The 16,890-nt window shown below is 41.1% G+C and overlaps 1 protein-coding gene across 1 annotated transcript in view; it reads left to right on the plus strand.

Annotated features, from left to right (window-relative positions):
• Positions 1-12,706: 12,706 nt before the first annotated feature.
• Positions 12,707-16,890, plus strand: part of LOC129943292 (probable cyclin-dependent serine/threonine-protein kinase DDB_G0292550) — a gene marked incomplete at its 3' end in the record, with an annotated part of 7,232 nt that continues 3,048 nt past the window's right edge. Inside the window, exons 1-2 of the mRNA XM_056052617.1 lie at positions 12,707-12,855; positions 12,949-13,204. Of these exons, the coding sequence (XP_055908592.1) occupies positions 12,707-12,855; positions 12,949-13,204 (405 nt within the window). The remainder of the gene's footprint in view (positions 12,856-12,948; positions 13,205-16,890) is intronic.

Here is a 16,890-nt window from a genome sequence, read left to right on the forward strand (position 1 = left end):
GATGCATTTTCCTGAATTGTACGTGTTTTTTTTTGAAAAACTTTCCTATAGTTTTTAAAAATTCACCTTTTATATACATATACATATATAAATCGGACAAACTAAAGAAATTATATCACACTACAAATTTAAATTATAATTTTTTTAATTTTAAAAGTCATTTCAAAAATAAAGAAAATTATCAGGATTACCCCATTGAATTGAAAAAAATATATTGTATTAACTACAACCGCAAAAAGTACTCTTGAAGTACTTTTTTGCTTTGTTTTTGTTTTGTTTTACTTTTTCTATTTCTTGCCAAAGCATAACCGTAAAATATTGTCAAAAGGTTGTCTACTGTCTTTTGTCTCCCTCGATCTGCTACTACCTTTGCATACGTTCTACTCTATTTTCTATTCATTAATTTTTGTTGAATTTTTCCTCATTCTCAACTCTTCCCAACTATTGAGGGGTATACAAAAAGGGATCAAATGCAATCATCTCCACGCCTCTCAGATGTTGCTTCGATCGTTCCTCTTCATTATAGTACTATAATAAATGTATATACAATGCTGCCATCCATCTGCAACGTTGAGAAAAAGAAGAGAAAAACAAATTCACCACGATCTACCGTTATAATTTTTTAATTTTGTTTATTTAAGAACACTTCTAAGGATTCCTCTTTTTTCAAAATTAAATCAGCTAAAACTGAACGAGATATCGAAAAAAACGGACATCGTGACTTAGTGAACTTGCTATCAAAGCTGATTCAAACCAAATGTTGATTGACCTTCGAAATCATTATGAAGGTTTTGAGAGGTAACAGTTAATTTACAGCAAGTTTCAATAACAAAGCTAATAGCTTATGATAAAAATAACTGTTTAAATTTGACATTAGTATATTCATATTAGGCGTGTTATTATTTTAAAAACAAATTCAACACACGATATTGCTTCCTATTGAGAGCTTTTTTAAATTGCAAGCTAAGGAGATGTATATAAACTCAGTCTTATTTTGTCCGATTATCTATGTCTCCATATTGTTAGTACCATAAAACCCATGATAGGTGAACCTTTATGCTCACCAAATATGCCTAGTAATGGTCTATGATCACTACGCAAGATAAGTTTATTGCCCAATAGATATTGTTTTAATTTTGTAACACAAAAGATTAAGGCAAGAGCTTCTTTTTCAAGCGTACTATATTTACACTCACTCTTTGATAAAGCTCTCGAAACAAAAGCTATTGGCCTAAGACTTCCCTGAATCCTGTGACACTCCTGAACTCCAGCTATTACTAGCATCTGGAGTTAAAACTATTGGTAGACTTGGATTAAACTTGATCGGATGTCACATGAGATCTTATTAATTCATATGCCTTTTGGTATTCTTTTGACCAACAAAACGGAACATTCTTAAGGAGGAGCTCGGATAGGGGAAACATTTTTTTGACTGAATTTATTTATAAATTTGGAATAATAATTGACCATTCCAATGAAAGCTCTAAGCTCTGAAATATCTTTTGGAACGGGTGCCAACGAGACACTTAAAACAATTTTAGAGTTTCAATATGTTCGGCCATGTCTTTGCTGGTTATAGTTATATCATCTTGATAGACCACTACATTTTTAATTCCAAGTAATACATTTTCATTAACTCTTTAAAATAAAGATGCTGCAGTTTTAACACCGTAAGGTAATATTTTAACGTTCAAAAGGTGTGTACTCCAGGTACATAAAAGCTGTGACTCTTCATCGAGTAATAATTGGTTACATGCATTAGAATTAGAAAGGTCAAGTTTACTAAATAATTGTCCTCTTCAATTCTGGGAAGTGGGTGAAATTTCTAAGCATTTATTTAGGGTGACTTTATATTCACCACATATTCGCAAATCACCGTTTGGTTTTAAAATTGGAACTAAGGGTGTACCCCATTCCGAATTATCTACCTGCTCAAGAACTCCGTCTTCAATTAATTTTCTTAATTGATTTCCTACTTTACTTTTCCAAGCAAATGGTAGTGGCCTTGGTTTGAAAAATAAAGGTTTTGCATTTTCAAAGGCCTTAAAAAAAATTTGTTTGCCCTTGTATTCTCTCAACCGCTCTTGGAACACTTTTGAAAAATTGTCTTTTAATTGGTCTACAACTATTGATAAATTATTTTCTAGAGCCGAAATAAAATTTACTTAAATTAAATCGAATTTAAACTGTCTTAAAAAGGAGCAACCGAGCAATGGTGGATTTTTTGTATTAGGAACAACAACTATTATTTTTTTTGTGTACCTCGATACGATATTAAAGCATCGTACTCACCCAAAAGTTGGATTCTTTCGCCGCTATAGTCAACATATGGAACTTGACATGGTCTTAAGGACTTTGCACTATGTGTTTTTTCGTAAAAAAAATTTTAACCAACGCACAAGGAGTACCGGTTAGGTTAGGTTAGGTTAGGTTATAGTGGCTGTCCAAGATGGAAACGAACACACTTAGGCCAGTTTAATGGCCCATTGTGATACCACATGAATCTTGAGACTTCCTCCTAAGCTCAATAGAACCAGTTAGAGTCCCTTACGAAACGTGAGAGGCTGATTATACTGATATGATTTAGATCGTTTAGATCGTTAAAGAAGAATTCTCCTAGGTAATTCTTGCGTTTTTGAGCTAGAGCATGGCATGTGCAGAGAAGATGAAGAACCGTTTCTTCCTCTTCCTCGTCCATACAGCTTCTGCAAAAGTCATTTGAGAATACGCCTAGTCTCGTGGCGTGCTTTCCTATTAGACAGTGTCCGGTTGTGACACCTATTATCGAGCTTATATACGATCTGCTTAGAGAGAGCAAGCACCTTGAACGTTTTAAATCCAGTGTTGGCCAGATGTTTTTTGTGGCTTGACACGTGGTGATGTTGGTCCACCTGGTGCCTGCCCTCCTCGCAGAGTCTTGCATTAGTAGCAGTTTACAAGTAGCGATTGGTATGCCAGTACTTGCCAAACGTGGTAGGATGGGCTGTACTGTACCGTTCCTGGCGAGTTCATTGCCAGTTACCTGGAATGTCTCTATGGCCCGGCACCCAGCATAGGTGAATATTAAACTGCTGCGCCATCTCCATTAGAGATGATCGACAGTTATGGACTATTATAGAGTTTGTAGAGACAGAGTCCAGAGATTTGATAGCGGCCTGGCTGTTGGAGAAAAAACGGATATCAGATGTTGATATCACGTTTTCTTTGAGCCAAGACAAGACTTCCAATGATTGGGAAGGCGGAATGATAGACTTAATTTCAGTCGTTCAGAGTACAAGTACAAGTAGCGATTGGTATGCCAGTACTTGCCAAACGTGGTAGGATGGGTTGTACTGTACCGTTCCTGGCGAGTTCATTGCCAGTTACCTGGAATGTCTCTATGGCCCGGCACAAAGCAAAGGTGAATATTAAACTGTTGCGCCATCTTCATTAGAGATGATCGACAGTTATGGACTGTTATAGAGTTTGTAGAGACTGAGTCCAGAGATTTGATAGCGGCCTGGCTGTCGGAGAAAATACGGATATCAGATGTTGATATCACGTTTTCTTTGAGACAAGACAAGACTTCCTTAATCGCCAAAAGTTCCGCCTGGAACACGCTACAATGATTGGGAAGGCGGAATGAGAGACTTAATTTCAGTCGTTCAGAGTACACACCACCACCAACCCCTTCTTTGGTCTTTGAGCCATCTGTGTAAAAGTGGATTGACTCATCCTCTAAGAATGTCCTATCCTCCCAAAAAGATCTGGTAGGTATAGAAATCTGGAAATTCCTATCGATTTGTAGTTGGGGGATGGTGTAGTCTGTGTGCTTTGGAATTGATTCTAAGTACCTTAGAATTACGGAGTGGCCAATGTTGTTGTTAGTCCACTGCGACGAAGCATTGAGGCGGATAGCAGAGCTTGCAGCTATTTGTTTACTAAATATGTCAAGAGGTGTAAGGTAGAGCAAGGTGTCCAGTGCCGCAGACGGGGTCGTGCGAAGCGATCCGCTTATACATAGGCAGGCTGAACGTTGAACTTTATTTAACTTATCCCTGTTTATACCTTTCTCTAAAGCAGTCCACCATACTGCTACACCGTACGTTAAAATCGGTCTGATTACCAATGTGTATAGCCAATGCGTGATTCTGGGTTGTAAACCCCATTTATTACCAATAGCTTTTTTGCAAGAAAAGAGAGCTACAGTAGCTTTTTTGACTCTTTCCTGTACGTTGCGTTTCCAATTTAGTTTTTTGTCTAAGACAAGACCTAGGTATTTGGCCTCGTCTGAGAATTTTAATTGGATTCCTTTAATGTAAGGAGGGTTGACAAATGGAATTTTGTATCTCCTAGAAAATAAGACCAGATCGGTTTTGTGTGGGTTAACACCCAGTCCACACCGATCAGCCCAGAGTATTAGTCTGTCCAAGGCATTTTGTAAGAGTTCTTTTAGGATATTAAGATGCTTTCCTGAAACTGCTATAGCAACGTCGTCCGCATAGGCTATCACTCTGAAACCCTCCGCATCCAGACTAGTTAGGATTTCATTCACCACTAGGTTCCAGAGGAGAGGGGATAGAACACCACCTTGCGGTGTCCCTCTACTAACAAATCGTCTGCTAGAAGAGTTGCCCAGTTTTGAATTAATTATTCTGCTAGTAAGCATTAAATGAATTAACTCCCGAAGCGAATTCTCTACATTTAGAGATGTCAGTGCAGATGTGATTGCAGATGTGTCCACGTTGTTAAAGGCACCTTCGATGTCAAGGAAAGCAACCATAGTGAACTCTTTATGATGGAGGGAATATTCGATGGTGCGTACTAAAGTGTGTAACGCTGTTTCCACCGATTTACCCTTACAGTAGGCATGTTGAGACGAAGACAGAAGTCTTGTATCGATACGTGCCCTTAAATGGATATCAATCAATCTTTCCAGGCTCTTAAGAAGGAATGATGATAGACTTATAGGTCGTAGATCTTTAGGATTGACTTGGGAGCATTTACCTGCTTTAGGTATAAAAACAACTTTAACTTCTCTCCATGCCGAGGGAACATGGACCAGGTAAAGACAGCTGGTAAAAATTGCCTCAAGGGTTGGTGCAATTATATCAGAAGCCTTTTGTAATTCGACTGGTATTATACCATCTGGTCCTGCAGCTTTAAATGGTTTGAAGCTGTTGAGAGCCCATTGTAGCTTATCCTTTGTAATTAGACCTTGTGGATATGTTGAATTTGAACTTGAATGTATAAAACTGTTGCAAGTTTCGGTAAGAGAACTACCAGGAAAATGAGTGTCTAATAGTAAGTTCAGCGAATCATTACTTGAATTTGTCCAGGAGCCGTCTGTATTTTTCAAGCAGCTTGGAATAGCTGGATTAGTTGAAAGATTTTTCCGTAACCTAGAGGCTTCAGAAGTTTCTTCTATCATGCCACAGAAGGATCGCCAAGAAGATCGCTTGGATTTCCTTAGTGCCTTCTTGTAGATTCTTAGGGATTCTTTGTAGGAGTCCCAATGAGATTTAAGTCTTGCAGCTTTGGCCCGGTTGAAAAGTTTCCTGCATTCCTTCCTGAGCGAGTCAAGCTCTGAGGCCCACCATTGTGGTTTCCTCTTTCCTCTTATGTGTATAAGTGGACAAGCAATTTCTAGGGATCTGTTCATAGCTGAGGTAAGGTCATTGACTTTTTTGTCAAGTTCGTTAGCGTTAGAAGAAGGACTAGATAGTCCAGGTTCTAGTAAACTCTGTAATGAGTTCCTGTATAAAGCCCAGTCAGTTTTCCGATAGTTTCGAAAAGTCAATGGACTCGGGTTATCATCCACATTTATATTGAACTGGATATATCTATGATCAGAGATCGAGTGTTTTTTGGATACTTTCCAGTCCAAGATCATATGGTGTATACTATCTGAGACAAGAGTTATGTCTAGGACTTCTTGTCGAGTTTTAGTTATGAAGGTTGGTTCATTACCAACATTACTTACTAAGAGGTTAGTACCAAGAATATAATCAAAAAGATACTCACATCTGTTGTTGATATTCGTACTGCTCCATACAGTATGATGAGCGTTAGCATCGCTCCCAATAATTAGGCGGATCCTTTGCCATTCCGCTTCAGCGACGACTTTCTCCAGGGTTTTTCCAGGGAGAGCGCCAAGGTGGTCATGCCCAAGATACGCCGATACCAGCCAGAAACTTCCTTTGGTTGTTTCCAGCCTAGCTACGGTGGTATCTCTGTCACTGAAACGATGGAGTAAAAATACATTAATGCTACGTTTCACTAGTATGCAAGATCTAGGTTCACCTTTATCTGTCACACAAAGTGTGTAGTATCCAGGAGTCCTGAGTCCTCGAACAATGGATCCTACAATCCATGGCTCTTGGATCAGGACAATATCTTCCCCGTTACTCGCCAGACGGAGAAGAAGTGAGGCCGAGGCCTTTATGGAGTGTTGGAGATTAATCTGTACTAACTGCAGCATTTTGGCTACAATTAGGCAGATCAACCTCCACCACGGTTTTGTTCTGATCCTCTGAGTCTGAGGATGAACCCAAGAGTTCGTCCTCGCTCAGAAGGATCATGTTAAGGTCGTCGTCAGTCTCCATTTAGGATGGACTGTCCACGACTTTTGTAGAGGGTGCAGTCGCGATTGGAGAGGACAAGGGTGCATCGTCACCCTCTGTTAGGAGAGAAGACGACGTCCCAGGTTCACCAACCGCTAGTTCACCTTCGGTAGGTTTTGGAGGCCCGCTTTCCGCGTCAACCTCATCTTTTTTATAGATTCAAATTTTAATGGATTCGAAACCATAATTTATGGAGCCCTCGTTTAGGGCTAGAGGAGCCAAGGATTCTTTATTGAGTACCACAATGGTGCTACTATAAAGACCCTTCACTTCCTCTAGCTTGGCTATTTTCCAGTTATGCGTCGGAAGGGACGGGTTACACACTTTGACCATCTCGAGAATATCCTCGATACCAGCAGGTTCAATCGGTATCCAAATGCGGGCTCTTGGTCTGCTAGGAATGTCTTCCACAGCGACAACCTCGAGCTTCGCACCTGGCCAAACTTCACCTAACCGGCTGACAGCAAGCTTGTAAAGGTCACAAGATCTCTGGTCGCCACAAACCATGAGTTTGACATGGCCTTGATGCCAACCCCCATCGCTTATGGAAGGAAGTGGTCCTGGAAGCTCTCTCAAAATGCTCAAAAAGCCACCCGAGAGCTTAACCTTGACCAACTGCCAACGATCAGCCGATATTGTGCCATCATCATCGCTCCTGTCAATGACGGCAACCACGACTTTGCCCTTCGCGACGTCACTGAAACTGGCTTGTTTCTTGATGGCATTGAGGGGGGCGCTGGTGTTGTGCACCCGAGGCCGTTTTGGTGTCGGCACGGCCCCCTCAAGAGACCTTTCTCTCTTGGACGTAGAGTCCTTATTGGATCTTTTTGAAGCAAGTATGCTTTTGGCCCATTCGACGCTAGCGGTTTGCTGCGGAGTCTTTTCAGCCCCCGATGATGCACCAGAGGCCTTCAAGATTTTCGCCGCTTGCCGCCTTTGTCTATAAAGGCCTTTAGAGAGTTTTCCATTTCTGGAAGTATTCTCACTAGTAGTGGTAGGCCATTTTTCACAACCCTGCCACTACTGAAATTAGGTATCGCTACCTTTTTATTCTCGTTGCTACCAACAGCAGAGGAGGGTCCATGGTTAGCCACTACTCCCTTCTCTGTGTTGGCCGCAAGAGATACGACAGCAGGCTTTGACACCAAGCTACCGCCCGGTCCTGAAGTGATACCGGTCTCACATGTGTTTTTGTTTTTGTTGTTTGTTTTGTACAGTTTGGTCCCACGAGACGCGAAGAAAAAAGGTCCATCTGCACAGAGATTCGCATGTACAGTAAAGGCTAGTTAATCCGGAGGTCGCCAGGTATCCGGATACTCCGTTAGAGACTGGGATATTTTTGAATTGGGCACCCAGCCAGGCTGATCATCGGCACGGGTCGTTTAACACCTTAGATCCAGCCCAATATTGATGAGAGGTGGTTGGGGAGGAAGAGAAAGGGTGGGGAGTCAGTTGACGTTAATTCATCATTCTGACGTGTAAGGAAAAGATTGGGATTCGGTAACAGCAATTCAGCTAGGTTACCTAGAGTGAGAAGGAGATAGGACCGTTGCTAGCTTTTTCGCCATTACAAACGTGGGAAGTGGGATGGGACTTGGTGACATAAACGTAGTCTGGTATGCCTTGTTTATGTGGGAGTGGATGATGATTTTGGGAAGGTAGAGGGATAAGAACGTCCTTTAGTTTCAGTTTCAGGAGCACCGGTGTTGCAAACAACTTTCATCGGAATACCATCCAGTACAACTTCCAAAGAGTAGATCCCACTAGAACATTTTGAAGCCATGCTGTAAATAGAGAGATCAAATAAATCACTATTAATGTATTTATATGAATTGCTATCAGGATCTGATACGTAATTTAAAACATTGTTTCTCCTTTTTGTTTCACACACTGGTGCTTAATGACCAGGGGTGCCAGAACGTATCTTGATACAACCGAGTTTAGTCGATACAATCGAGCATTGGCAGCACACATTTTGGTTCAATCGAGCGTCCTCGATTGTTTCGAAAGATTCGGCAGCACACAAACTTCAAATTGACGTTTAAACAAAAATGTTCACTCCACAGAAATAAGTTATTGTCGGCAGTGTAATTTGTACGGAAAAATGGAAAAACAAAATATGTATGTCAATAAATAAAAAAACAATGTGAGATTTTAACCAACTTCATGAGTGCTCACGTGGATTTAGCGAGGGGAGTACTTAAAACTGCCCATGGGAGGAAAGATAGCAATAAGCCGTGGGGAAAAGTGATAGCATCCCTAAACACAGAGGGTCCTCCACAAAAGGATCTGAAAGATTGGAAAAAAGTAGGTTGATGTTAAATATTATGTTTATACGAGTATATATGTACTTATTTGCAGATCATTTTTTGTATAGACCTGGAGTGATTTTAAATTCAAGGTGAAGAACAAACCAAGAAGTAATAAACTTCACTTAAAAGGCACGGGTGGATATTTATTTATTTGAATATTTACTCATTTTCACTCAATTCTAATGGGTTCCTATTATCTCTCAAATATCTTCTTTTTATTTAAGCATAGAAGGTCGTCTCCTGACGATCAGCGTGTAGGAGTTCAACTGAGTTTCACGTAAGCGGCATATGGTAGGGACATTAGACCATGTCTGGGAGTTAAGATTTATGGAATAAAGTTTTTGGGGTTGCTTGATTCAGGAGCCCCTCGTACCATTGTGGTGTTGACGGGTGGACATTTTTTAAAGAATTAGGGCTTAAGTTAGGAAAGAGTAGTGTTGGGTCAGTACTGTTAGCAGATCGAGCAGGTGTAGGTGTAGCTGGATATATTTCTCTACCAATAGAGGTTGAGAATAGATCCAATTTTATAGCACCAGCTGATCTTGGGTGATGATTTCTGTGCACTACCGGACTTAGTTCCGGATTTAAGATTTGCTATTTGGAACTTTTCAAATCAAGAAAACATGACTGTTTTATCAGATACGTGAGGGATTAGGGAAAAATCGGATTTGGACGATTTCGAAAATAGTTAGTTAGAATTAGTGTAAGAAACACTTTTTAAAACAATGACCGAAGGGTTAAGGTGCACCAATTTAGTTGAGCACAAGATTAGAACGTCTGCACATCCGATTCTCTTTTTTTTTTAATGATCTAATGTCTGCAACATCTAATCCAATACATTGTTTCGCTGACGATAGTACTCTTAGCTTTCCATAATCTTTTTCAGACTCACATCCCTATTCTTCGGATATGGAACTGCAACGACAAAATATGATAAGCTCATTAAATTCCGACCTAAACAGCATTGTTCAATGGGGATTAAAAAACCGCGTTTAATTTAATGCTTGCCATTATCCATAGATGGTACTTGCATCAATGAGACTGAACACCTCGATATTCTCGGTATGTGTGTCGCCAACCACCTCTTGTGGCAAGATCACATACGAGATGTCGCCAAAAATGTCGCAAGGTGTTTGGGTTTTCTTAAGCGATGCAAGAAATATTTCACCCCTTCTGATTTGTACCGTTATTTTAACGGCTTATGCTCTAGTGAAATATCCAGTCGCATTCCTCCCATTAAACAGTTCAGCCGTAATACTCTCGGTTCTAGAAATGCTCATCAGTATACCCTCGAGCCCAACTTCGGCCGTACTATCAAATACAGAGTTTCTTTATTTAGACCTACTACGCGAATGTGGAATGCCTTACCACACTATGTCTTTCCTTGTCATTGCAATATTTAGGAATTCAAAACCAATGTGCACTGAGATCTCCCTTTAAACAATCTTTCCTCTTCCTTGTGCCATAATAAGGGTAGTTATAAAAAGGAAAGTAATATCCCCTTGAGTGTGTGCTTATTATAAAAAAAACAACGATATTACCCAGTGTTACCAGTGATTCAGAAACATATCGACCAGAAGCTCCAAGAGATGTTGGAAGCTGGAGTGATCGAAAAGTCGAAGAGTCCTTGAGCATCACCGGCTCTTCTGGTTAAGAAGAAAGATGGCCGTTATAGGTTCCGTGTTGACCAAAGGAAGTTAAACTTTGTTTCAGTGATTTAAGACAAGCTTTGAAACATGAAGTATTTGTCTTCGTTAGATATTAAGTCTGCTCATTGGCAGATTCTAATGGAGAAAAAATCGCCGTCCTTTAGTTTCAGGACAAAATTTTAAATTTCACAATCAAAAGGTGTTCAACAAGGAGTTTCTTTTTCACCAGCGTTCTTCTTTGCATCCTTCAAAGAGATCTTTAGCAAGTAAAAGCACACTTAATGTTTCCAATTGGCAACCAAAATACGTTCTTACTGTGATCGTTTCATTAACCTTATTAAAAAAATTGTCTTCTCATTTCCCCCTATGAACTGGCGCTTAATTTGTATGCATACATATATAGTTCTCCTTCTACCTGACCGTCGAACTTGTCGAGTTGTAGAAGCTGAGTAAGGTCAATGATTCTTCGGAATTATTTCTCCAGAAGAGCCCTGAAACTAAAGGTCGCTCGCCCCTCCCTTTCCCAATCCTTACCACCTCCTACATCGGCTTTGTGCTACTGTGCTGGCTGATGGCTCCTTATTCCCTGACTGTATAGTGCATCACTGTCTGTCAATACCCTGTTTCCTTCCTGGGACGCTTATGGTTTAATTGCTGTTCGTCTCTCCTTTTCCAATACATATCCCTCCCTTCAACTTCCCAATTGGGCTGGATCTAAGGTGTTATACGACCCGTGCCGATGATTAGCCAGGCTGAGAGCCCAATTTCTAAAAATAGCTCAGTCGTTAACGGATTTTTCGGATACCAGGCGACCTCCAGATAAGCTAGCCTTATCTGTGTAAGCTAATCTCTGCACAGATGGACCCCCGTTTTTACTACGCCAACTCGTGGGAATCCAAATGTATAAACAAAAACAACAAATTAACCCGAAGCAAAAACGTCAAACCGGAGCTGGTACTCAGCTACACCGGGCGGCAGTTTGGCGGCAACGGTGGCTGTCGTTGCACCTGTGCCAAACATCGGAGAAGGGATTGTGCCAAGTCACTGCCCTTCTTCGTGTGCGGTACAGGTTCTATCTACACCGGGCGGCAGTTCGGCGGCAACGTCGGCTGTCGTTACTCCTGTGCCAAACACCGGAGAAGGGCTTGTGCCAAGTCACTGCCCATTTTCCGGTATGGTAAAGGATGTATCACTGACTAAAACGCCTTCTCAGGTCGGTAGTGGAAAGTTCGTGAATAATGATCTTTCCACTACCAAAGAGAGTAAACCTCTCCAGACTTCTGACCGTTGGCAGATGGTGAAACTGGGGCTCTCGGCTGGCTTTCTCAAAGTCATGAGAGAGCATCCGGGTCCATCACCAGTAACAAGCGATTGGGGTTGGTATCAAGGTCATGTCAAACTAATCGCTTGTAACGAGCAGAGGTCGTGCGATCTCTATACGCTTGCTGTCGAAATGCTGGGCGAAGTCTGGCCAGGCGCAAAACTCGAGGTCGTTGCAAAGGAAGATATTCCTTGCAGGCCGAGAGCTTGCGCATGGATCCCGATAGAACCCTCTTGTCCAGATGACTTTAGTGCAATGATCAGGATCAGCAACCCGAACCTCCCTTGTCACGACTGGAAGATCGCGAAACTGGAGGAGCCAAAGGGTCTTTATCGAAGTGCGATTATCGTAATCAATAAAGACTCTGTGGCTTCTCTGGCGCGAGATAAGGGTGTGATAAGATACGGCTTCGAGTCAGTCACGCTCCGCGTATATAAAAAAGATGAGGTAAACGCTTCATGCGAGCCTCCACAACCTCCTTCGAAGGCTGTGTCGCAAGACGTAGTGAGACCCATTGCTGCTATCTCCTTCCCATCCTCGGATGTTGTTGATGATCTACCTGGTCCCTCTTCTGTCGTAGTACAGTCTTCTTCCGAAGCTGTGCAGCAAGACGTAGGTAAGAATGTGGCGGCCCCCTCTTCTGTCGCAGCACAGTCTTCTCCTAAAAACGTCAAAGGTTTATCCCTAATGATGAGACTGATTACTTAATCGACAAAGCTCTTCCCAGTGAGGAAGAAGATGAACTTTTAGGTTCCTCTTAGTCTGATCTGGATGAGCTGGATTTAACAGTGGTGGAGGTTGATCTGCCTATTTGTAGCCAAAATGCTGCAAATACTACAGATGGACCTCCAACACTCTAAAACGGCTTCGGCCTCCCTTCTTCACCTCCTGACAAAAATTGGAGAAGATGTCGTTCTCATCCAAGAACCTTGGATTGTGAAATCCCTGGTTCGAGGACTGAGAACTCCTGGGTACTACGTGCTATATGTAACAGGAAAAGGTAGCCCAAGGTTCTGCATACTAGTAAAACGTAATCTAAATGTATTTTTACTCCCTAATTTCAGTGATAAAGACGTCACCACAGCCAGTATGGTAATAGACAACCATACCTACTGGCTGGTATCAGCATATTTCTGTCACGACCACCAGGGTCCACTGCCTGGTACCATTCTTGAGAAGACGGTCGCTGAATCAACAAGACAGAAAACAAACCTAATTATCGGTTGTGATGTCAATGCGCACCATACTACATGGGGTAGTACCGATATAAATAACAGAGGTGTGTCTCTTTTTGATTATATTCTAACAAGTAATCTGGCAGTAAGTAATGTAGGCAGTGAACCAACCTTCGTCATAAAAAATCGACAAGGAGTTTTAGATTTGACTCTTGTCTCGTTAAATCTCTCAAATAAAATATTGAATTGGAGAGTATCAAAGGAGAACTCGTTCTCCGATCATAGAAACATCCAATTCTCACTTAGTGAATGGTCCCCAAAACCGATCCAATCCCGGAATTATAGGAAAACAGATTGGCCAAAATATGGGGCGACTCTGAAAAATCTGATTAAACCAGAACTTTCAGATACGCCCTTGTGCGCTCTTGAACTCGATCAAAAGGTCGATGAACTTACAGCAGCCCTCAATAAAGCCATGGAAACTGACTGCCCCCTCACTACAGTGCGGGGAAAGAAGAAACCATATTGGTGGGCTGCTGAACTAGATATACTCGGGAGAGGTTGTAGAAAGCTTTTCAATCGAGCAAAAAAGACTAGACATCCCCAAGATTGGGACTCCTATAAAGAATCCCTCAAAAAGTATAAACTAGAATTGAGAATAGCCAAAAGATCCTCATGGAGATCTTTCTGTAACTCCATAGAAGAATCCGCGGATTTATCAAGGATAAGGAAGATTCTCTCGACAAATCCAACCATGCCTAGTTGTCTTAAAAACTCAGATGGTACATGGACTAACTCTTGCGAAGAAACGCTTAACCTGCTATTAGACACCCACTTCCCAGATAGCTCCCAATCCGTTAATACAACAAACAGTCCTGGGTCGGGTATTAACTTAATTTTTCCTCAAGGTCTGGTCACAAAAGAAAAATTGACATGGGCTCTGAATAGTTTCAAACCCTATAAATCTTCAGGTCCAGATCAAATCATACCAGCTGAGCTACAATATACCATTGATATAACTTCGCCCATCATTGAGATGATCTTTAAAAGTTGTATAAATCTGGTCTATATACCTCAGCGATAAAGGGATGTAAAGGTAGTTTTCATTCCCTAGGGGGGCAAATGCTCGCATGTCAACCCTAAGGACCTAAGACCTATTAGCCTAACACCATTCATTCTAAAAACTCTGGAACGATCGATATCCATATACGTAACAACATTGAGAAGAGACTATCAATGTCTCAGCTTGCTTACTGCAAAGGGAAATCGGTAGAAACAGCATTGCACACTCTGGTAAGAACTATTGAATACTCCCTAGAGAAAAAGGAATACACTATGGTGGCCTTCTTGGAAATTGGGGGCGCTTTCAACAACGTTGACACATCAGCTATCACTTCTGATATGACGAAATTAAACGTCAAATACTCAATCTGTGAGTTGATTAATCTAATGCTAAAAAGCAGGATCATCAACTCTAGTTTGGGAGATTTTCGCACAAAAAGGTCTGTCAGTAGAGGCACTCCGCAAGGTGGTGTTCTGTCCCCTCTCCTGTGGAACATAGTGGTTAACCCACTACTAATATCCCTTGAGAGGGAAGGCTACAGAGTGGTTGCGTATGCCGATGATGTTGCTATCGCTGTCATAGGGGAACATCCTAATACACTGAGCGACCTCCTACAAAATGCACTCAATATGCTCACTAGATGGGCTGATAACTGCGGATTAAGTTGGAAATCCAATATACAGGAAAGAGTTCAAAAAGCTACAGTAGCTCTTTTCCTTTGCAAGAAAGCTATAGGAAGCAAATATGGTTTTCAACCTCGCATAACCTACTGGCTATTCACATCGGTCATCCGACCAATACTTATGTACGGGGTTGCAGTATGGTGGACTGCACTGGAGAAAGTCACATACTGCGACAAACTCAGCAGAGTACAGCGCACTGCATGTCTCTGCATAAGCGGGGCATTGAGAACCACACCCTCAGAAGCGGAAGACACTCTCCTCCGTCTGACACCCCTCGACATCTTCAGTAAACTAATGGCAGCGAGTACAGCGATAAGACTCGACGCCTCATCTCAATGGACCAACAACAATGTGGGGCAGTCCATCATTTTGAACCTCTTTGGTCCTATACCAAAGTACATAGACTACACTATTCCTAAACCCCTATTTGGAAAAAACTTTCAGGTATCCATTCCATCCAGAGATGAATGGGAAGACAAAAAACTCCTGGATAACAAAAGTATTCATTTTTATACAGATGGATCCAAGACAAATGAGGGAGTTGGTAGTGGTGTGTACTCAGAAAAGCTTAATCTAAACATCTCATTCCGCCTCCCTAATCATTGTAGCGTCTTCCAAGCGGAAATTTAAGCGATCAAAGAGGTTCTCTCCTGGCTAAGAGAAAACGTGATATCAACTTCTGATATCTGCATCTTCTCTGACAGTCAAGGTGCTATCAAATCCCTTGACGGTGTCTCGACCAAATCTTTAACGGCCCTCGATTGTCGATCGTCTCTTATGGAGATGGCGCAGCAATTCAACATTCACCTCTGTTGGGTGCCGGGCCACAGAGACATCACAGGTAATTGTAAAGCCGATGAACTCGCTAAAAATGGAACCGTCATACTTATTTCGCCTGAAAGGGAGAAGATAGGTATACCGATAGCTACATGTAAACTTATGCTAAAAGAAACAGCTTTTGCGATAGCAAATTCTATCTGGTACAAATTACCAACATGCGCAGCCACAAAACTCATATGGCCTTCGCTGTACCTAAAGTGCTCTAAAGACTTGTTATCTCAAAGCTGACTTCATATTAGCTCCCTAATAGGTGTCCTTACGGGACACTGTCTTATAGGCAGACACGCAATACTGCTTGGCGTAGCCTCAAATGACTTCTGTTGGAGCTGTATGGACGAAGAAAAAGAGGAAACAATCTCTCATCACCTATGCACTGGCCTTGCTCTTTCACTCAGACGCAAACTTCATGGGGGACTACTCTTTTGATAATCCCAGTGAACTAGCTAAAAAGGATATCAAATATCTTCTTCGCTTTATAAAAAGCTCAAAATGGTTCGACTAGTTAGAAGTAATTCTCTAGATTCATGTGGTATCACAACGGGCCTTTCTCTTGGCCTAAGTGTGTGGATTTTTTTGTTTAATCCGCAGCCACGTTAACCTAACCTAACCTTTATTGTTCTCTATTTTCTTTTCTTTAATTAACTTTTTTTTTCAATTTCTCTTTCATTCTTACCCCTACCACAATACATTCCACATGATAAAATATAAGAACCAAATTCTTTTAGCTTCGCACTTTCCGAGGGCAAGCCATGCGTTCCTCTCTTTATGATCGCCAATGAAGTAAATGACATTTTTGTTGACTAACCTTCTAATGTATCTTTCCAATCAGATACAAGATACTTACCTCACATTCAAGTCTTTTATGATGTCCGATTATGGCCATTATACGCAACTCACCCAGAAAATCTAAACTGACATATTTAAAAACATGGTTGATTCCATTAAAATGACAAATATATTGAACGACAATATAATGAATGACAAATCCATTACTTTACAACCTGAACAGCTGAAGTTACAATTTGTGTATTCACAAAGTATTTCGCAAACGTAAAAAGTCAATATTGTGCCAATTTAACTTGTTATAATTATTATTGTTTTTTCCTCAAAGCTTTAAGAATAACGTAAATTATTACTTAAAATAATCAATGAAGAAGCTTTCATAACTTTTAAGCTTTATAACATGCTTCAAGTTCTTCATAAAGTGGGCATGTGCTGTAAGATTGCATTTTGTATACAAAGTCT

Source organism: Eupeodes corollae, chromosome 1 (genome assembly GCF_945859685.1).
Source record: "Eupeodes corollae chromosome 1, idEupCoro1.1, whole genome shotgun sequence".
NCBI lineage: Eukaryota > Metazoa > Arthropoda > Insecta > Diptera > Syrphidae > Eupeodes > Eupeodes corollae.